Genomic DNA, 21,916 nt, shown 5'->3' with positions numbered 1-21,916 from the left:
TCTTTATGCACAAAGTCAGAAATACAACACAAGGATGATCCTATGAATCCATGCAAAGACAGTTGGGAATAACATACAACTCATTGATGCATTTGGTCCAGTGGTTTATTTAAATAGAGCGTTAAAGGATTATATGCCAAATCCCACTTTTAATTTCGAGGTACATATGCTGCATGGAAAATAAAGTATTAAGACCCATTCTATCTGCGGTAAGTGAATAAAATATTGCAGCTGTAACCGAGTAGTCTTGCGATAAGATTTTTGACAGTCTTTCAAGCGATAGACATTTGGTTACAACCTTGGCATATTTTCTGACTGATGTTAGTGGCTCGTCTTCATGTCCATTAGTGACGTGAGGAAATAAAAGTCCACACATGTAACCAACATTCTTGTGCCAGTGCTGGAATGTTGACCGCAAGCCAACTGGACCTGCTTTGCTTGGTTATATAGTGGTACACTTCTGTCTCAAAGCGTGCATTGTGGGTAGGTCAAGGTGTTTTGGCTGTGGGTGCTTATGCTGCCTCTTAGCTCAAGAGTTTCAAAAGTCAGTGCCCTTTGGGTCAACCTGCTTTTAAGGGGTCCTTCCCGAAGTGAATGTTGCTTTGCTAGAATGTGATACTGAAGCAGAACGATCCATGGGCAATAATGTCTTCTTTTTTAAGTTCATGACTTGTCCATAAGGCCGGGCAAAGGTGGTTATAAACTTTTTGTATGTAATGATAGAATTGCATATTGGAGAAGAGTGAAGAGGGGAAGGAAACGGATTAAAACTTTGAGCCCACAGAAGCAAGTGATCGTTCTTTTCCCATCAAATAAAACCATGGCGGTCCAAAGAAGAAAAAAAGACCACAACTCTCCAGCGGTCCGCTTCAGCAAAGATGGCCGACACATTAGTCCGTCAGCCACTCCGCCCTGTTCAAGCTCTTCCCACATCAACATAGGCAGCGGCGGTCGCTCTTGGTCACCTCCTCGGAGGAGTGCACTACATTGGGGACAAAGCCACTCTTGACGCCCTCCCAGCCCTCCTGGATGGTGATTTCGCCGGACCGCACGAGGGCGAAGATGTCTTTAGTCAGCTCTGTGAAGGCGCGCTCCACGTTGATGGCGTCGCGTGCGGACGTCTCGATGTAGCGCATGCCGTACGCTCCCGCCAGCTTCTCGGCCTCCTGGCGGCTCACCTGGAAGAGAGTTGGAAGAAATGTAAGATGACCGGAAAAGTATTCCGTTAACTACAGAGCCTTCTACCATGGCCGAGTCCATGGTCTTTGAAAGTACATCACCCTCATTATCACTGGGGCTAAAAACAGGCAATAAGAGTTGTGGCTGTAGGCAACCTCCTAACGTAAATTGGAATAACTCCACAAGATGGTAGCATCTACATTTGGTGTGAAAGTCAAGAGCGTTACAATTACCCGTACTGTATCGTTCTTTACATTGAACTCATCACCAGTGCTGACTGAACAGTTTTTTCTCCTTACTGCTTACAACAACTGGTTATGTTGCTGGTGTATCTTATTCTTACAATATACGTTTCAAAATAAAATGACCCTGGTCATAGAGCTACGTTTCACTTTCCGCTTTCTCATGCATTCTAAATCATAAAGTTACATTTTTTTTTTTACTTTATCGTTTTTCCATTGAAGAAATAACAGCCTTATCTAAATATAGGCTGCATTTAACTGAACACCATAAGAGTACTATTTAGTCAGCCCTACTGGGAAAATGCTGTTTTAATATCCATAGCTTTAATGCTAATGAGCTGGGTTTCCCCCCACACCTTTATTCACTTGATACATATACAATGTTCCCTTGTCACATTGTGATTCACTTACTTCGGTCTACTGCATTACAGATTTTAATGTACCCATTTAAGTTTTCATGTTAAAATTGCTTTGGTTTTAGAATATGAAGTGTTTTAAGAGCATGGGAAGTGTGTGTGTGTGTGTGTATGAAAGCTGGTGTACTGTACAGGGCTTATAAAGACTTTAAATTAGGGATGTGCAGATGTGTCGGCCAAGTTTTGTGATGCCATTGGCGATTATTGACCTTCATGCCAATCACAAATGCTGATCCCCTCTGGCTGACTATTTATTTGTAGTCCTCTTGCTTATAAGCGGCTCGCAGTTATGTGTCTCAATACACTGTGGAGCCACTCCACTCAGTTAATAATATTCACCTCTATTACGGAAAATAAACTGCATATCATTGTATCTTTATTAATAAAGTATTATTATCCTTGGAGGATGAGGCTAAACTTTTTACTGAAAGCAAGCAGGAGGAGCATGCTAATAGCTAAGCCAGCTAGAAACAACAGAAGAAATAGGTGCTTAGTAAAGTTTAACTATGTAGATGGAACCAGAAAGTAAGCGGTTATTAACAGGAAATATATACGCAAATTAATAAGAATCTCGAGACAGGATAATATAACAACTGCTATGTCAAAATTGTCACAGTCGGTACACGGCACTTATGAGGGTGGATCAATCCATAATTTGGTGGTGTCGATACCAATGGTAGTATCGGTATTTGAACGATACTTTGTTTTGCTCAAACAATTGCATGTAATAAAAGAATAAGGAACTACTTTAAATACTGTGTTGATATTGGTAAACTGTTAATAGCACTCATCATAAATACATTGAAAAATGTACAATTAATACATGTAGTTGGCATTGGTATCAGCCAATCACACAGAATTGGCAGCATAAAACCCTGATTGGACATTATGAAATGTTTTTTTAAAGGGGACTTATTATACAAAAACAACTTTTCTTACCTATTGGTACCTGTTTTTTGTGTATTTGGGATCTGCATAAGTCCCAAAACTTTAAAAATCTAAATTGGAAGGCATGGCAGAAATATTTATAAGACAATCTTGCCTTAGCGAGCCATTTGGAATTTGCCCAATTTGTGACATTTTTCCCATTAGTGACGTCCGCAGATATCTCCATATATGCTAGAGATTTCCTCAAAGAGCTGTGCACGAGTCCACCATTGTAGTCAATAAGCTCCTTCTTTTTCAAGGGACAGACTGGCTCGCACATGTACATGCATCCTCCGCTGTTGCCATTTTTATTATAAAGTAGCGCAAACGAACCTAAATATAAATATATATATATATATATATGTCAGTGGACCTGCTATGGAAATGCTAACAATCACAATAAGGATCATGGGGAGAAGACACAGTCGAAGTGGAGGCACATCAATAAGACTGCCCACAAAATGGCGTATTCTGAAGAGATGGTCGTAAAGTGGCTGGAAGATGGTCTGTAAAACATAATCTATGCAAACTATTGACAAAAAAAAAAAACACCATTACATGTTATGTAGACCACAAGGAAGTGTTAACATGTAGAAAAAAAATCATAATATGACCCCTTTAAAAGTGGAACAAACAAGATGATAGGTTGTTTTTCACGTTTGGTACTCATAAACAGACTCTACGGACACGACACATTACTATCACTTTGGTTCCAGGTTCAATTCCACACTTTCCCCATCTTGAGCCCAGTGCGGCTCACACTGGTGTATGAATGTGAATGGCGGTCAGACGGGCCTTAGGTCCAAATTGGCCGCCATGTAATGCAGCTTACCACCATTTAATGTGTGAATGTGGAGTGAATGAATGATGAGTTCTGAGTTTTCAGTGAAGCGCTTTGAGTGTCTAGAAAAGCGCTATATCAATTTAATCCATCATTAGTGGTATTATTCAAATATTGGGAATACCTAATTTTACATACATTGTATTTGAAATACTTAATTAATGCTGCAGACTCTCGGGTCGCGGGTCGTACGCACCTGACGCTGTGCCTCCAGGTCACATTTGTGGCCCACCAGCAAGAAGACGATGCTGTGCGGCTGCACGTGACTGCGCGCCTCCTCCAGCCATTCGTGCACGTTCTGGAAGGAGCGGCGGTTGGTGATGTCGAACAGGAGCAGACCGCCCACCGAGTTGCGGTAGTAGGCTCGAGTGATGGACCTGCAGGAGAAGTAGGCCGGTTTACATCATGTATGTTTTGACGCATGGCCATGCCCACTGCAGGAGCCTTATGAAGTGTTTATGTGTGAGCGTTACAACGCAAGCAGACGGTGGAGATGCTATTTTGATGGGGAAGTCCCCTACATCATCAACCGATAGACAAATATACGTTCATGCTTAATGAGTCTTTTGTATACAATGTAGGAATGTGAGTCCTAGAACAGTGTTTTTCAACCTTTTTTGAGCCAAGGCACATTTTTCATTGAAAAATCCGGAGGCACACCACCAGCAGTGGCCTAGTGGTTAGAGTGTCCGCCCTGAGATCGGTAGGTTGTGAGTTCAAACCCCGGCCGAGTCATACCAAAGACTATAAAAATGGGACCCATTACCTCCCTGCTTGGCACTCAGCATCAAGGGTTGGAATTGGGGGTTAAATCACCAAAAATGATTCCCGGGCGCGGCCACCGCTGCTGCCCACTGCTCCCCTCACCTCCCAGGGGGTGATCAAGGGTGATGGGTCAAATGCAGAGAATAATTTCGCCACACCTAGTGTGTGTGTGACAATCATTGGTACTTTAACTTTAACTTTAACTTTAAGAAATGAAACTCGGTAGACAATAAAAGGTCGTTGTCGCAATTGTTGGATATCAATTTAAACCAACTGTGCATTACTATAGCTCTTGTCTCAAAGTAGGTGTACTGTCACGACCTGTCACATCACGCCGTGACTTATTTTGAGTTTTTTGGTTGTGCTCCCGTGCATAGTGTTGTCTTGCGCTCCTATTTTGGTGGCTTTTTCTGTTTTTTGGTATTTTCCTGTTGCAGTTTCATGTCTTCCTTTGAGCGCTATTCCCCACACTTTCTTTGTTTTTGCAATCAAGAATATTTGGTACATACAAGCTATGGAGATGATATCAGTAGAACAAACTGCATTTAGTTTAGATAATAATAATGAGTCATATATTGGAATATGGGATCCATTATTTAAATTTGTTTCAACTAATAAATGAACCAAAATATGACTTATTATATCTTTGTGGAAAATGTTGGACACAATGTGTTGTCGGGCTTATGGGATGTGATGCAAGTGTAAGCCACTGTGACACACTATTGTACATTTCTAATTTTTTTAGTATTTTCTATTAATGTTTTTAATGATGATATCAATGAGGGTTTTTTTAATCACTGCTATTATGAAATTGTTACTAATATTGATGCTGTTGTCGATAATGTTCATTTTTGTTTCACTACATTTGGATTTGTGTGTCCTCAATTGCTCTCAATTGCTCTGTTTATTGTTGTTCTTAATGTTGCTGGGACAGGTTTGATTTTGGAATTGGGTTGCATTGTTGTGTATTGTTTTGTTGATTGATTAATAAATTCATTAAAAAAAAATATAAAAAAAAGTATATTTAAGTTGTTGCTATCTTTTTTGGGGGGGACATTGTTGATTGTCATGTCATATACGGATGTACTTTGTGGACGCCGTCTCTGCTCCACACGCTGTAAGTCTTTGCTGTCGTCCAGCATTCTGTTTTTGTTTACTTTGTCGCCAGTTCAGTTTTAGTTTCGTTCTGCATAGCCACCCTTAAGCTTTAATGCCTTTTCTTAGGGGCACTCACCTTTTGTTTATTTTTGGTTTATACATTTTTACCTGCACGCTGCCTCCCGCTGTCGCCTGCATATTGTGATCACAACAAACCATCGTCGTCTCACACGACCTGTTCCCGACATCTACAAAGCAATTAGCTACCAGCTTCCACCTTCTGATATTGAGGAGAATAACATGGTTACTCTGCCGAGCTCTAGACAGCACCGACACTCAACAACGGCACATTATTTGCGGATTATAATCACTGGTTTGCAAAAAATATTTTTAACCCAAATAGGTGAAACTACATAATCTCCCACGGCAAACCAGACTGAATATCACCGTGGCACAGTGGTTGAAAAACACTGTCGTAGAAGGTGCATACACTGTAATAATCTCCTAAAAAAGACTTTTACTTCCCTTTGTTTACCTTCTTAGATAATGTCTCATTTGAATAACAGCACATTCTCCAGGAACAAACACATGACGTAGGTGGCAATTCTAGTTTTCAGACCTCCAGGCTAGGCCTCGTGCTATGTACACGTCTCTTCATCTCACTACTACACCCGCAGTCTCACGTTATTCACCAGTGTTTCCAAATGTTTGTTTGGTCATTCATGGTACTTTATGGAAGCCCAATCAAGGCAAAAACACAAAAAAGCAGGACAACGTCGCAGCTTTCACGTACCTGAAGCGCTCCTGGCCCGCTGTGTCCCAAATCTGCAGCTTTATACGCTTGCCCGGCTCGATCTCCACCAGTCGAGAGAAGAAATCCACGCCCACCGTGGGGTCCGACACCTGGGCGAAGCGGCCTTCGGTGAAGCGGCGAATCAGACACGACTTGCCTACCGTGGAGTCGCCGATCACGATGAGACGGAACTGATAGAGCCAGATCGCCTCCATAACTCGGCTCTGGCACTTGGCTGTCTGTCGCTCTACCGGTCTGTCTGCTTGTCTGGAGGAGGCGGGGACATTTTGGAAGGAAAGAGAGAGAGAGAACAATAAGAATGTGTCTATTTCTCCTTTCAACAACTGACATAACTAAACAATAATGACAATTATTAGAGGATACTCCATCTATAAGGAGTCCACAGTGTAGAAAACATGTACTGTAGGTGTAATATATCTACTAAATACACAATTGTGATATTTCTATGTGGGTACATTTGTGAGTGTTATCCAAGAGAGGGGCTGGTTTATAATGAATTAAAACTGCTGTTTCTGCTCAAACTATCCTCTTTTGGAAAAATAATTTAAAAAAGTATTCGTAGATGCAAAAATACAAATGAATTTGTATTGCAGGATAAGCCAACAGAAAAAAAAGGTAATAGTGTTTTTTGCAGTCTCTACGTTGTAATAAAGCTACCATAATAATTTTGGACTGTTCTTTGTGAATTTACACAATCAGCTGGCAGATAACGCTCATGTAATTTACAGTTGTATAAAAGAAAGACAAGGACAAGTTTTCAAAAAATATTAATTTTCTGTCATTTACGGGTTTTGTCGGGGCTCTTGAAGAGGTTTTGAGACATCTCCTACAACTACATGACCAGTATTGTGCTGCTGAAGCGAGTCAGTTTTTTTTTAAATTTTTGTGTAAGGGTCTCCCTTACGACATTTTAGCAAAAAATTAAAAGCACTATATTAATACTGACTTTTCCTGGGACAAGACAATAATAGCGTGGTTTGATGTGTGTGTGCGTGTGTGTGTGTGTGTGTCAGCCCGGCGCAGTGTTGTTATCGTCCATAGTCTGAAACGGCAACATCTTTAATGGCCATTGTGGAAAGTACTATCTAGTTCCTTTTTGATTTGAAACCGAAACTAACAACTCACACACAAATTGCTCGACTCATTAGCACTTGATAGCAAACGTTGACCTCAATGGGACATTTGGGGTACAATTGGTTTAATATATTGTTCCTTGAAATTAAATAAACACCTTTATTTCCAAAATGTATATACATTTTCATTACATTTGGTGTAGTTATAGTTAGAAAATAGATTTATTTTAAGAAACGTGCCTTATAGTATAAGGCAGGAACATGCTCTTCAGTTTTGTAAAAAACGAAAAACGCCAGTCAAAGATCCTTTATATCATGGGTCCCCAAGCACAGGTCCGGGGACCGATACCGGGCCGTGACGCATTTGCTACCGAGAAAAACATTAAATAATTTATGAAGGACTGCATTTTCTCCAACTTAACTTTGGCCTGTCCCATTAGACCAGGGGTATCAAACTTGTTTTCATTGAGGGCCACACCGCAGTCATGGCTGCCATTAGGGGGCTGATGTAACAGTAAATAATTAATGAATTTGCCTATGAATTTAAATATTTTAACTTTTTTTAACGTAACGAGTACAAAAAAATATGTGGATTTTACCACTGTTTTTTAACAGAAAAAAATAGGCAGCTAGTTGCCAGACTTTTACTGTAAGATATATGGTGTTTTTTTTTAATTATTATTATTTTTTACAACATATTATGGGTTCCCTCCGGGTACTCCGGCTTCCTCCCACCTCCAAAAACATGCACCTGGGGATAGGTTGATTGGCAACACTAAATGGTCCCTAGTGTGTGAATGTGAGTGTGAATGTTGTCTGTCTATCTGTGTTGGCCCTGTGATGAGGTGGCGACTTGTCCAGGGTGTACCCCGCCTTCCGCCCGATTGTAGCTGAGATAGGCTCCAGCGCCCCCCGCGACCCCGAAGGAATTAAGCGGTAGAAATGGATGGATGGATGGACAACATATTATTGTAAATACAAATACAATACCGCTGTTTAATTTTATTTTGGCAACTCAGCTGCCAGTTTTTTACCATAATAAAATGTGGTACCATAAAATCATCAACCGTGGATTTTGCAGTAAAAAAAACAAAAAACTGACAGTTCAGTCGACATCATTTTACTGTAAAAAAACCAAACATTAGTCGTTTTTTTTCCAACTTACAGTAGTACGCTGTAAAAAACTCCCTAAATTTTACAGTAAAATCTATTGGTCATTTTTATAGTGTAAAATGTGATGGATAACTTGCTTCGAAATCTTAAGTTAAGCAGATATTTAAGTATTTATTTGGATTTTGACCAACAAAACTAGATAACATAATATTTGTTGCAATATTGGACACTATTTTTCCCCTGTCAAACTACAAAAAAAAAACCCTGATACATTTAGTAAGAAAATAAGAAAGCAAAGGAAGAAAATATAGGGTATTTTATAGACACATATTATTTCCAGGCTTTTGCGGACCATATAAATTAATGTGGAGGTCCAAATATGAGTTTGATACCTGTGCACTAGACACACCAATGAGCTTGTTTATAGATGTACAATAAAACTCCTCATAGGAAGTTGCCATTTGTTATAACTTTGTGACATGATACAATGCACATTCATTAATGAACATATTAAATGTAAAAGTAACACACTGTAGCCAAAGGCTGATTTCCATCTGCATCTCATTGCAATGAAACAAGCCCAGAGCTCCCACTAATTCAGCATTATAGTGAGTTGTATTTTTCAAGCACTTATTCTTGTTGTATTTATCTGGCACGAAAATAATGCCTACATTAAACCGGTCCGTATAGCAAAAAAGGTTTGGTGACCACTGCTCTATATGACATGGCTATAGTGTTATTAGGAATTTCATGCAAACATGTCCCTCATTTCCGAGGCCAGATCTGGCCCGTGGACCACCAATTCAATAGTCCTGTTTTAACAGGTCATTCCTAAAAAGTATTTACAGTTTATATACTCGAGAGTCTATCTAATGACAGAGGAAGTTTTGCAAACATGCTGCAATTTGAATGTATTGACCAAGCCCTGTTTTTTTTTGTAAATCACACAAAAGAACATCAAATTATTTTACCTAGTAGAAGTTAACGCAGGGGAGTGAGATCTGCTTCTCTATGAGGTCGTTCAGGACCTGCAAGCCGGCCCAGGCTCCATAATGGTTACGTCCGAGGTGTTTAACCGGATTGATGGACCCCTGGTGGAGGCGACGATGGGTAAGTAGGCCCCTGTAGTCTGGCACTTGTGTGCTCGGTGATGTCTGGGCGCAGAGCGGCTACGAAAGGCAGCTTCAGGGTGCAGACAAGGCGTCTCTTAACGGCGTCGACGCTCACTACCACAAAGTTGTTTGCCTTTTATTTGTAGTCCGGTTCTGAAATGGCAACGATAGCAGCATCATATAGCCTGACTCATCCCGCATCAGTACCACTACCGTAAGGCATCGTGGAGTGGCGCAAACGCGGAAGCTGTCCCAAAAGTCCAACAATTCCGTGGATTTAAAACAAAAGAATAAATATATATAATGAAGACGGATAAATATTATACACGTCTAAATCAACAGTAACTACAAAAATAAGGCAAACATTTCAGACACAAAACGCATGGAAGGCAGCAGGTCGCATGTGCGCAGACACGGAAGTAGACATGCTGTAAGGTAGTGCAGTTCCTGTGTGCCAGATCGCGCACTTTCACTTTCATGTTATATGAGGGCACTTTTAGGGAAATAATATTTTCCGGCCACGGTTCATAGACAATATATCCTGAAGGAGTTTACAAAAGTTGAGCTAAGGAAAATAAGGACAAGATAAGATAGATCACAGAAATACAATTTAAAAATTATTAATGGAATATACCCTTCAAATTATTTTTTTGAAACTTAAATTTAACATGGAGGTGGACGGCTGTTATATATGTGGAGCTGTAGAGGATGTCAATCATCTGTTTGTGGATTGTTTGAGTGTACATGTGTTTTGGGAGGAGATCAGAGATTGGCTGAGAAGGAAGAGTGTGGAGATGTCCCATTCTCTATAGAAGAGATCAAATTTGGTATTTTTCTTTATAAACGACTGTAACATAGAAATGTTTGTCAACATTATTATGCTACAGGCAACAAATTGTTTTTACATAAATGTCGATTTATGAAAGTAATGCCTACATTTTCTAATTGGCTTAACGGTGTACAATTATCAATCAAATCATGGAGGATGATTAAGAGTACAACAGCCCTTAATTTGATATATTTGTCAAAAACATTTGAAGTGATTTAGGTTTGTCTTTTTGGATTTATTTTTTCCCCATATTTTTTATTATTATTATTTATTAATATTTAATACTCTATCCGTATTTGCTTTTGTTTTCTTTCCTTGACATGTTTTGCTGATGTGTAGATTGTTGGTTATGTGGAAAGTGCCTCGACTTTTGTATATTTGTTGTTCAATAAAAAAAACAAAAAACTTTCATGTTACTTTTTGTCATTGAATCATCATAGACATGGGTAGCGCTGTCCCAAATCCACTACTGTTATTGTGCCATTAAGCAAATGCCGATCGCAGAATTTATTTACTTGCCCTTCTTCTTCTTCTTCCTGTGAACTGCACTAAGTGCACACTCACCATGAAGAGAGTGCAGAGTCCAACATCCGGGTCCTGGCAGCGCACTGCACGTTGTTGCCGTACTTTCTCCGTGTTAACGTACTTACGCACTCAAAATGCTCGGTGTGAGTGTAGGACACGACGGCGCAAACAAATGTATGGAACCTAAACGACTAACTGTTATTGTGACATTCTAAATGGGCTGTGCCCAGGACAAAAGAAGAAGGCAGCAGCGGTTAAATTAAACAGAGGCGGGATTCAGGGGGCGTGGGCGTGAACGTGCTCAGAAACCGCAGGCTAAGTCGATAATTACATTTCTGTTTCTTCTCTCGCTGTCGCTTTCTCATTTTAACTTGTAATTCGTACAGTACAAGTACGTATGCTTTATTTTAAAGGTGGCGACGCTCAACAGAGATGCAGCCGTTCCCCGAAACACTCAGAATTCTTCTGCCTGGACAGAACAGTAAGTTTCTAAACTTTACATCCAGCAAATATTTGTTTCACCCCTAGTGATCCGTTTTGTTGTCCTGTTCTACATTTTGGGTTCAATCTGCCCATATAGCCTACTAATAATAATTAAAAAAAATAAATATATATATATATATATATATATATATATATATATATATATACAATATATACTCTTTTAGACCAGGGAGGGAAAAAAAGTATATACATTTAATGTTTGGGTGTTTTCTGTCTCTTTCGAGCTAAAACAACAACTCACAGTTTAGAATTGTATTTAAAACATATTTTCCAGCATGTCCACATTATTCCAGGAAGTAGTTTTTTTGTACTTCAGTGGAACAACTTGCAACGGATGTGTCCCATGTATGTTTTGCCCTTGCAACCTTGGTTTTGTGCATTGCTGCGGTCAACAATCTCTGGCATGTGTCTGGCCCCTTATTTTCTTAACGATGCGCCTTTCTTTTTCAATGGTGGCCCCTACTCTTCTTTGCTCTCCTTCTAGTTATCTCTTGTCGGCGTGGTCAAGACCTATGTCGTTCAGCAGGTCATTCGCCAGATGTAGTTTTAAGGCTAGGCACTGTTCAGTCTTCTTTGCTGGTCAGTTAAACACCACGCTGTCAGACTTGTACTGCATCCAGGAATGAGCAATTACACACCAGCTCCATTTCTTGGTTCTGTTTGTCTAAAGTACAACCCATGGCAAAAAGTTATGGAATCGCCACTTGCAAGATGTTCATTCAATTGTTTATTTTTTAGAAGACAAGCAGAAAACAGACATGGCTCAGAACTAAACCCATTTCAAATGTCAACTTTCTGGCTTTTTTTAATTAAATTTTTATTTTTATTTTTTATTAATCAATCCAACAAAATAATACCATAATAATGCAATTCCAATTCCAAAACCAAACCCGTCCCAGCAACATTCAGAAAAGCAATCAACAGAGCAATTGAGAGAACCTACAAACATGACACAAAACAATCCAAAAGTAGTCAAACAAAAATGAATAATATCAACAACAGTATCAATATTAATAAGAATTCCAACATAGCAGTGATTACAAATCCCTCATTGACATTATCATCACAGCCATTTATAAAAACATTTAAAAAAATTAACAATAGTGTCACAGTGGCTTACACTTGCATTACATCTCATAAGCTTGACAACATCCATCCATCCATCCATTTTCTATCGCTTGTCCCTTTCGAGTCGTGGGGGGTGCTGGAGCCTATCTCAGCTGTATTCGGGCGGAAGGAGGGGTACACCCTGGACAAGTCGCCACCTCATCGCAGAGCTTGACAACACATTGTCATCATCCCCAAACATCTTTTTGATTGATGGAATAAAAAAAATGTCCAATATGTCAAATTAAACTTGTGAATTTTTTGAAGATGTAATGACAGCCATCTCCCCAGTGCCATGACCTGATATGCAGCCTCAAATTATCAATGACTGTGGATATTTTGGATGTTTGCTTCAGCAGTTGTCTGCATAAATCTCATTGGAAAAGCACCAAACAAAAGTTCCAACATCACTTTGCCTCGTGTAGATTTGCGATTCATCACAGAATATTACTTCCATCCAGTCATCCATTGTCCACGATTGCTTTTCTTAAGCCCATTAATAGCCTTGTTTTTTTCTGTTTAGGTGTTAATGATGGCTTACACTTAGCTTTTCTGTATTTAAATCACATTTTCTTGAGATGTTTTCTTGCAGTTCGGTCACAGACGGTGACTGTAGTTTTCGGCCATTTCTTCTTTGTTTGTTTTGCTGTGCATTTTCTGTTTTCATGACATATTGCTTTAAGTTTTCTGTATTGAAACTTTGATATTTTCCGTGGTCTACCAGTATGCTTGCCTTTTACAACCTTGCCATGTTGTTTGTACTTAGTGCAGATTTTAGACACAGCTGTCTTTGAACTATTAACATCTTTTCCAACATTGCGTGATGATTTACCATATTGAAGAAGTTTGATAATTAATTAAAGTCATTTCAATTGTCATCTCTCATGTTGGAGCCTTGATTCATGTCAGTCCACCTGGTGCAACAGCTCTCCAAGGTGTGAACACTAATTTTAACTGCAGACTAATTAATGAACATATTTAATCTTAGGCAGGTGTTCGCTTTGGAAATGAAAAGTTACAGGGAGATTCTTTATTTTTTTCCTCAGAAATGTGTAATTCCATAAAGTTTTACTTTGTTTGATCTAAAAATGAAACTTGCTGACTACTACAATTTAGTTTCTTGATTTTTTTTTTTGGATTTTTTTTAAAGCCAGAAAGTTGTCTTTTTTTAAATAACTATTGTTTTAACTAACTTACTATAGTAATAAATGAACTAACTCCTTACTCATTTTTGTAAATATCATTTGATATATTTTCATGGGACAACACTGAAGAAATGACACTCATTTGTTTGTCTGTATAACAGTGTATATTTTTTCTCCCTTCAAAATAACTCAACACAGCCATTAAAGTATAAACCGACGGCAACAAAAGTGAGTACACCCCGAAGTAAAAATGTCAAAATAGGGCCCAATTCCCCTCACATGTGTTATTCAAGTGTTGTTTGTGCAGTGTTGGCCCATGAAAAAAGATAGAATAAAATATTTACAGAAATATAAGGGGTATACTTCCTTCCTTTATTGACTGTATGGTTTATTGTGGAGTTTCGAGCCCCCCTCAGCTCACTATGATTTATACCTTTGTCTCCAGTGTGGTTCTTCTAAGTGAGGTATCTCCATAATTAGTCATCCCTGCGTTTATCTGGCTGCCTTGGCCATGGAACAGCAGCAGCAGCGCCTTCTCAAAGTGCTCGTTATCGGCGACCTGGGAGTGGGCAAGACCTCCATCATCAAGCGTTATGTCCACCAGGTTTTCTCCCAGCATTACCGGGCCACCATCGGCGTGGACTTTGCTCTCAAAGTGCTCCAGTGGGACCACACGACTCTGGTGCGGTTGCAGCTGTGGGACATAGCCGGTGGGTTTTTGCAATTTATACACAACTTTGTCCAGGGTGTACCATGCCCTCTGCCTGAATGTAGCTGGGATAGGCCCCCCCGCGACCCCAAAAGGGACAAGCGGTAGAACATGGATGGATGGGTTTTGTGAAAATAATTGAAGTTTTATGCTGCTAATTCCAATATGATCATTCATGAGTGTGATCGGCCGATATCAATACCAATACTAACCACATGTATCAACTGTAATTTTTTCAATGTATTTATAGTGTGCGCTATTGACAGTGTAACAACATCAACACAATATTTAAACTAGTTCCTAATTCTCTTTTATCACATACTGTTGCGCTTGTAATGCGAAAACAAGACAGTTGACAATATAAATATATATAAATAGTCATAAAAATAAAGAAAACACATTGAATGAGAAGGTGTGTCCAAACCTTTGGCCTGTACTGTATATTATTAAAATGTATCCTATTTGAAAAAAACTTCTTGAAATATGCATTTTTTTTCAGCGCTGAAAAAAAAAAGTGGGTTTTTGATGTAGATGCACTTTGGACTGCTTCTAAAATTCCCATAAAAAGTGGTAGATGTCTCCTGCGTGTTTGAAAAAATTATAAAATGAATGTGCAGTAAAGGATCGAGTGTCTTTATGGTGATGCCCCGTATAGTAGAAGCCAAATCCAAATTTTGCACCACTTTTTAATTGTGCAGCTAATAGTACACCTTATTTTTTTATTTTTTACACACTGTTTAACGCGTGGTATTTGGGCCTTTAGTAAATCAGGCCCTGTGTATTGAATTACATACTAGCCGCTTGTCAGCCAGGCACTAAAAATAAATACAGTGTCAGCCACAGGTGATCGGCATTAATCGGCAATAGCAATTTCGTAATCAGCCGATACTCATCAGTGCATCCTAAAATTAAGCATTTTTTCAGCCAGGTGAGAGTATATGAAAAACACTAATGCAATCAAATCAGACTCACTGTCATGTAATCCAACTCAATCCTTCAAACGATTGAATGTGATTTATAAAAAAAAAAACAAGTCCAGCAATGTTAATGATTTAGGCCATAAATGTGTTCAGAGAAGAATAAAAGCTCTACTCATGGCTCCTCAAAAGGGCAAGCACCCTTTTGAATGACAAATGGCTTCTAGATCAGACCCGCAGGTTTCATGAACAACTTGCAACATATTTTTGCTCTGTTTCGACCGTAGCAGAAGTTAACCTTCTAGCACACAGTGAGCATTTCCTCTGATATGTCCGGCCATGACAGTGCAGTGTGTTCGCTTGACAACAAGAGGAAATTGTCGCGCAGCCTTCATAGCGTTTGTGTGTTTGTACGCTTGCTGACTCAGTCACTAGATTGGCATCATGTGGAGGACGTTAGCTTCCAGGATAGAGACCTATTTATTCATTCTGCTATGCACACATGTAACAAAAGATGCACTTCTCCTGTGTAAATTCTTCTCGACAGACCCATCAACAGTCTTGTGAAAAATGTAGGACACCCCATGACTAAATTACATTTCTGGCACCCCATACGGGTTCTGGTCAAAATGTTTTAGAAGGCATAATAGCATACTCCTTGCTTGCTATCGGTGTGTAACGTGTTGTCCTAAAATGTTATAATGATATTTAGGAAATTCAATTTATTTGCCGTAATGGAGGTGATTATTAATAACTCAGGGGAGCGACTTCACACGGTGTGTAGATATACACAATTAGCTGCTAGTTTGTCAGTCGGGTGACTAAAAATTAATAGTACTTAATTAATTAATCAGTGTTTGTGATCGCGATCGGCATTGAAAGGGCATTAATCGGTCGGCAATGGCAAACACATACTCTCTCATGAAAATCGATCGGCACATCCCGACTAAAGACTGTAGCTTTTGTTTTTTTCTTCCCCCATGAAGGACAGGAGAGGTACGGTCACATGACTCGTGTTTACTACAAGGAGGCCGTCGGCGCTCTCGTGGTCTTTGATATGACCCGGCTCTCCACCTTCCAGGCCGTCCTCAAGTGGAAGGAAGACCTGGATTCCAAGGTGAGACGCGCTAAAACATTTGCCGTCTGGCAAGACCTTGATGGCTTTTGTCGTTCTTGTCAGGTCGCCCTGGGCAACGGTAGGCCAGTACCAACCGTCCTGTTGGCCAACAAGTGTGACCAGCGAATGCTTGGTTTGTGCCCCAAACTTCCCAAACTGGAGAACTTCTCCAAGGATTACGGTTTTGTGGGCTGGTTTGAAACCTCGGCCAAGGTAAGACTGAATGTTCCCTCCTCATATGCCACGGTATATTGACTTTGAGGTAACCTAAACCTTCCACAAAGACCTTTGATTCCATCAGGTGGATCAAAAAGCCGAAGCAAACCTGTACTAATCTGTTTTTACAGGTGACCCCTTATGCAAAACCAACTTTCTTATCTATTAGTACCTGTTTTTGTGTATTTGGGATCTGCATAAGTCCCGAAAAATTTAAATCAAGCCATGATTTGGCAGAGATATTTATAAAACAATCTTGCCTTCCTTCATACCTTCTCCAAATGAGCCTTTTGGAATTTTGCACAACCTGTGATGTTTTTCCTAATTGTGACATCAACGGATATCTCTCTATGGTAGAAATTTACCCGAAGTCAATAGGCTCCTTCTTTTTCTCTACCCTCCTAATGTGGGGCAGACTGGCTCGTACATGCACATGCATCCTACGCTGTTGCCTTTTCTAATACAAATTAGCGTGTAGTTGTAACTTATATCTGTCATTAGAGTTGATCTGGAAACACTAAAAACTACAACATGGCTGACGAGGAGAAGACGCACTCGAAGTGAAGGCACGCAAATAGGACCGCCCACAAAACGGTGCATAAAGCGGCTTAAACGGTCTGTAAAAAATAATCTGTGCAACATTTTGACTAAAGTACCACCAATACATGTTATGTAGACCACAAGGAAGTGTTTTAAATTAAGATAAAATGACACCTTTTAAAATAAAATACATAAAAACATTTAAATTATTCTATATAATCGCAGCACGTGATTAACATGTTGGCCTCAATCAGATTGAGGGTTCAAATCTCTGTCTACATGTTCCTCCAGGTACTCAGGCACAAACTTGCATGTTATTACCGGTTAATTGGAGACTCTAAACTGTCCATATGCGTAAATGTGAGTGAGAATGTTTTTTTGTCGATAGAGTAGATCTCTGCCTATTCGCTCACTCGCATTTTTATGAATTTCTTTTAAAAATATAGATGTTTTTTCACCTATTCGCACATTTGCTGTCCAAAAGAATAATTGCTTTTTTCACCGAAAAAACAATTTAATTCACCCTACATCAGTAATGTTTTACAAATAATAAAGCATAGTACAGCATAATAATACAGCATAGAGTACAAGTTTGTAATAATAAGTGCTAACAAAAGTAAAATAAAGGAAAAGGAATATAATCTTTCATTGAAGGGAATAAAACCGAGATCTCTTTTGCAACTTTTTCCACCTCAAAAAAAGGCTGAACCACTCTAATTAAACAATAAACATGGTAGAGATTGGATCGTTTAGTGAGGTCCTCGGCTCTGGCTAAGTGCCGGGAAGACATAAAACTTGACCAAATAGAGAAAGTAAAAGTCCTAACAAAGTTTCCAAATGTGAAACAGTGGAAGGATCAATACTTTTGGCAGAGGAGCTAAACCTCGATATCAAATCCTCAAATCTTTGACGATTGGACCATTTGAAGACAGCCAAGTATGAAAAATATATTTTTTTGGGGCTTGTTGTGAGGGCGTCAATTATTAGCAGTAATTTTCCATTCGCTTGGTGTTTCAAAACTTAATCCATACAAATAGCTGGTATCTACAGATAAGGCAAAGGCTCACTTTTCATTTAAAAAAACCTGAATAATAATAACCAAACAAGTATTATTATTTGATCTTTAAACCGTGTTATAAATGTATTTTCTGTATGATTTAAAAATAAATATTGTTTACTCAAAAAAACCAACTATGTGCACATTGCACATTTCCTGATCAAATACAGGCCAGAAACCTGAAAAGGATGCCACTTTAGGCTTTTGCAGCTGCTTAGTGTGCAAGAGAACTTGGCAGTTTTAGTGCACTGCGCTTAGTCCTCTGTGCAGTTGCCAAATACAAGCTTAAAACCACTTGAGGCAGTGGCAATTTCTCTCTGCTTTTGTGCACAAACAAACTACTGTCAGCACTTAGCACCACTGGCTAAGTTCAGTTCAGTTCAGTTTCAGTTTATTACAAACATGCATACGATACAATGTAATTCATCACACATTTCAAGTTGTTTCATTACAGCACGTCCCAAAAGGAGCAGGAAGAAGCAAAGCTTATTTAATTCTACCTCCTCCACTAATTTAATCCAATTTCCTTGTTCTTTGGGAACAAATAAATAATAAATAAATAGTATACCATAGTAAGCAAACAAATAAATACATAAATAAACTTTGTCTCAATAAAAAAAAAAAGGGTTTAAGATGTTCATCATAATTCTTGTTCTGTGTACTTTGTGAACACTTGTCGTGTGAACAGTCTATTAAACTGAAGGGTGTGGCTATTTCTATTTGTCAGCATGTCGCACATATAACGTTTGCAGGAACATTTTTACCGGCATTAACAGCGATTCGAGCATAAGTTGAAAAAACCCCATCAGTATCTCACCTGCCTTAAGGCACAGATATCTACAGTATGTTCCGTGTGACTGACAAGTGACTACTGATGCAACAATTGTAGATTTTGTCTGTTGATTATACTCTAAGAAATAATCACGGTTTCACAATTATTATGCATTGATTACTTTCACAACAAAAAATTTATACAAATCCCAGACATTCGTAAAAGATATGTTATTCATTACCGTCGGAAATAACAGTAATGAATTAATAACATTATTTTAACAGTTATTATTATAAATATAAACGAAAATTATTATTTATAATTATATTGTTAATACAAGACTAAGATTATTTAAATACCCCTCAGGAAAAATGTTACTCATGTGGGTAATAAACTTAAGTCGTATTGTCATCAACTGTCTTCCTTGCCTATTTATTAGTTTTTAACCATCTATTTTATGCAGTAATAATGACCAAAATGCAAATACTTAGATCCCATGGTATTATTCTACAAGCTCCTAATGTTATGTTAGTGTTTAACACTTGCTATATTAACTTCCAATGCCTGTAGTTTATTTAACACAGACAGGAGGAAGCAATCCAACATTAAATGGTCACTGAATGAAGAAGCCCTTATAAGGAGTACATGTTGCTGTTTGTTTACACTGAACTGACTCAACACTAAGCTACTGATTGTAAGTGACACCTTTATATTTAACTAAATTATTCATGAAGTAACTTGCTACTAGCATAGTCTAACTTAGTTATTATGTCTTACCTTTATTTTGGCGTGTAAAGCTTGGAGTTCACACCGCAAATGCTGTACCATAATGGACGTATTAGACCATTCAGACGCACATTTCTTCTGGCTGTTTCTGAAAATGTGTGAGCCATCGTCTTCAGTAACTCCCTGGTCATTTTTTAAGTACTCAAAATGTTGCCATCCTAATGTCAGCTTTTTTTTTGGCTGGGAAAAGTTTTTCTGCTTTGTCCTGCTGCCATTTTTAAGCCAATGTAGCATACGAGCGCGTTTTTGTTCCGTGCAGATTGTGCTGAAAATAACCTACCGTACCAAGTTTATCAAGAGTGATGAGGACTGAAACACACGGTGTAATGGAGCCTTTGCGATTAAATAGTTATCACGGTTAATTGTAAAACGGGTTAATCGTTGCATCCCTACTGGTGACCAGGCCAGGATGTACCCTGCCTCTCAACTGAAGTCTAACGTTCATTATCTATTGAAAGCACTTATTGTCTAAATAGCTGAGTAGGATGATTATGATTTGCCTGTTGTCAAGTGTCATGGAGTTAGACTGTACAAGTGCTGCCAGCATTGGGGAGCTACGGTCCTTTGAGGGGAAAGATGAGTTGCAACATGTACTGTGACATTGTGAAGAGGAAACTGATTAGGAATACATGTACCAAAACACATTTGCAGCAATGGGGATGTTGTCTTTTCCTTCCCTAGGACAATACTAACATTGATGCGGCCATAACGTGTCTGGTGAAGAACATCATGGCCATTGAGGAGGAGCGAGCGTCCAGGAGTGAGCTGGACAACAGCGGCATCCTGGTGCTGCCTCGCTTTGACTACCACACCAAGGAGAGAAGACTTGTGGGATGCTCGGGATGCTCTGGTATGAAGACCCGGGACAAAGACGGAGACTGAGGACTTTTATAAAAAAAAATTTATTTTTTCGGTACCATTTTACCTTTTTTTTACCAATCCAAGGGAACATGTTTTAAAGTCAAAGCATTCCTCTTGGCTTTTGGTGACATATCAGTCCATCAGATGGCACCTGAGAGGCGTCTGAGACTCACTACTGCTGCTGCCATTTATTTATTGTGACAACAGAAAACACCTAGATATCTTTCTCATTAAACTACATGAAACGGCTGATCAATAAACACAAGAGTTCATAAGATAAATGGCTGCAGAAGGAACAATATTGTGTCTGATTTTAGCTAACTGAGTCACCATTTTTAAAGAATTCTGTGACATTGTGGCTGACAAATGTAATATGCACCCTGCAGAGACTTTTTAAGGGGAACAAAAAGAAGTGAACCGGTCTCTGGTCCCTGCAGGTTGTCTTTAAGTCCTGTCTTCATCCTGCAGGGCGTCGTGGGAAGGGGAGGAAATACAGTGTGTCGCCTGCTGGGAGAGTCAAAAATAGCTACAACAGACCTCCAAAGTCAAATCTTGAACTGTTTGCTTGCAGTGTTTTGGACATAGGACATGTTCAAAAGTATCTATTAATGCAGTTTGGCAACCTATATGCACCTTTCTGGTGTGCACTATGCACCCTCTGGAGCACGGGTGTCAAACTCATTTTAGATCGGGGGCCACATGGAGAAAAATCTATTTCCAAGTGGGCTGGACCGGTAAAATCACAGCACGATAACTTAGAAATAAAGACAACTTCGTATTGTTTTCTTTGTTTAAAAATAGAACAAGCACATTCTGAAAATGTACAAATCATAATTGTTTTTTTTTTTTTACACTTATACTTGCGGTTATTAGTATTCTATTTTTATTTGTCGTTATTTATACTTTCTGAATTAATTATGTGGTAATGTTCATCAGTCAACTCATTTGTGTTAATTTTCAATCTATCAAGATAAAAAAATTATATCAAACTCAAATTACAGGATGTTATTTATGTACAAACCCTGTTTCCATATGAGTTGGGAAATTGTGTTAGATGTAAATATAAACGGAATACAATGATTTGCAATTTTTTTTCAACCCATATTCAGTTGAATATGCTACAAAGACAACATGTTTAATGTTCAAACTGATAAAACATTTTTTCTTTTACAAATAATCATTAACTTTAGAATTTGATGCCAGCAACACGTGACAAAGAAGTTGGGAAAGGTGGCAATAAATACTGATAAA

The 21,916-nt window shown here is 38.9% G+C and overlaps 2 protein-coding genes across 4 annotated transcripts; one reads left to right on the top strand and one right to left on the bottom strand.

Moving 5' to 3' along the window:
* Positions 1–70: 70 nt before the first annotated feature.
* Positions 71–11,154, bottom strand: LOC133606679 (ras-related protein Rab-39B). 3 transcript variants are annotated; one of them, XM_061960871.2, is made up of 5 exons: positions 10,974–11,154; positions 9,440–9,733; positions 6,262–6,528; positions 3,802–3,982; positions 71–1,178 (listed from the first exon to the last, which is right to left on the bottom strand). In XM_061960871.2, exons 3-5 carry the CDS (start codon positions 6,474–6,476, stop codon positions 933–935), a joined length of 642 nt encoding a protein of 213 aa, XP_061816855.1. In that variant the 5' UTR covers positions 6,477–6,528; positions 9,440–9,733; positions 10,974–11,154; the 3' UTR covers positions 71–932. The 3 variants fall into 3 exon arrangements, with proteins under 3 accessions (XP_061816855.1, XP_061816857.1, XP_061816854.1); XM_061960873.2 differs by lacking the exon at positions 9,440–9,733 and having other exon boundaries at positions 10,974–11,128; XM_061960870.2 differs by lacking the exon at positions 10,974–11,154 and having other exon boundaries at positions 9,440–9,957.
* On the top strand, positions 11,065–20,946 carry LOC133606678 (ras-related protein Rab-38). The gene is made up of 5 exons (XM_061960869.2): positions 11,065–11,415; positions 14,136–14,400; positions 16,303–16,433; positions 16,497–16,646; positions 20,486–20,946. The coding sequence occupies exons 2-5, from the start codon at positions 14,202–14,204 to the stop codon at positions 20,684–20,686; spliced, it is 681 nt and encodes a 226-aa protein (XP_061816853.1). The 5' UTR covers positions 11,065–11,415; positions 14,136–14,201; the 3' UTR covers positions 20,687–20,946.
* The last annotated feature ends 970 nt before the right edge of the window (positions 20,947–21,916 follow it).

Source organism: Nerophis lumbriciformis, linkage group LG05 (assembly GCF_033978685.3).
Source record: "Nerophis lumbriciformis linkage group LG05, RoL_Nlum_v2.1, whole genome shotgun sequence".
Lineage (NCBI taxonomy): Eukaryota > Metazoa > Chordata > Actinopteri > Syngnathiformes > Syngnathidae > Nerophis > Nerophis lumbriciformis.
Note: the sequence above shows the minus strand (reverse complement) of the source record. Positions and strands in the feature narration are given on the sequence as shown.

Excerpts from the sequence above, each read along its gene's own strand:
- LOC133606679 (XM_061960871.2), bottom strand. The coding sequence starts at position 6,476 with ATGGAGGCGATCTGGCTCTATCAGTTCCGTCTCATCGTGATCGGCGAC. Across the intron at positions 3,983-6,261 it reads GCGGGCCAGGAGCGCTTCAG|GTCCATCACTCGAGCCTACT; the intron begins GTACGTGAAAGC and ends CTTCTCCTGCAG. Across the intron at positions 1,179-3,801 it reads ACCTGGAGGCACAGCGTCAG|GTGAGCCGCCAGGAGGCCGA; the intron begins GTGCGTACGACC and ends ACTCTCTTCCAG.
- LOC133606678 (XM_061960869.2), top strand. The coding sequence starts at position 14,202 with ATGGAACAGCAGCAGCAGCGCCTTCTCAAAGTGCTCGTTATCGGCGAC. Across the intron at positions 14,401-16,302 it reads GCAGCTGTGGGACATAGCCG|GACAGGAGAGGTACGGTCAC; the intron begins GTGGGTTTTTGC and ends TCCCCCATGAAG. Across the intron at positions 16,647-20,485 it reads GGTTTGAAACCTCGGCCAAG|GACAATACTAACATTGATGC; the intron begins GTAAGACTGAAT and ends TTCCTTCCCTAG.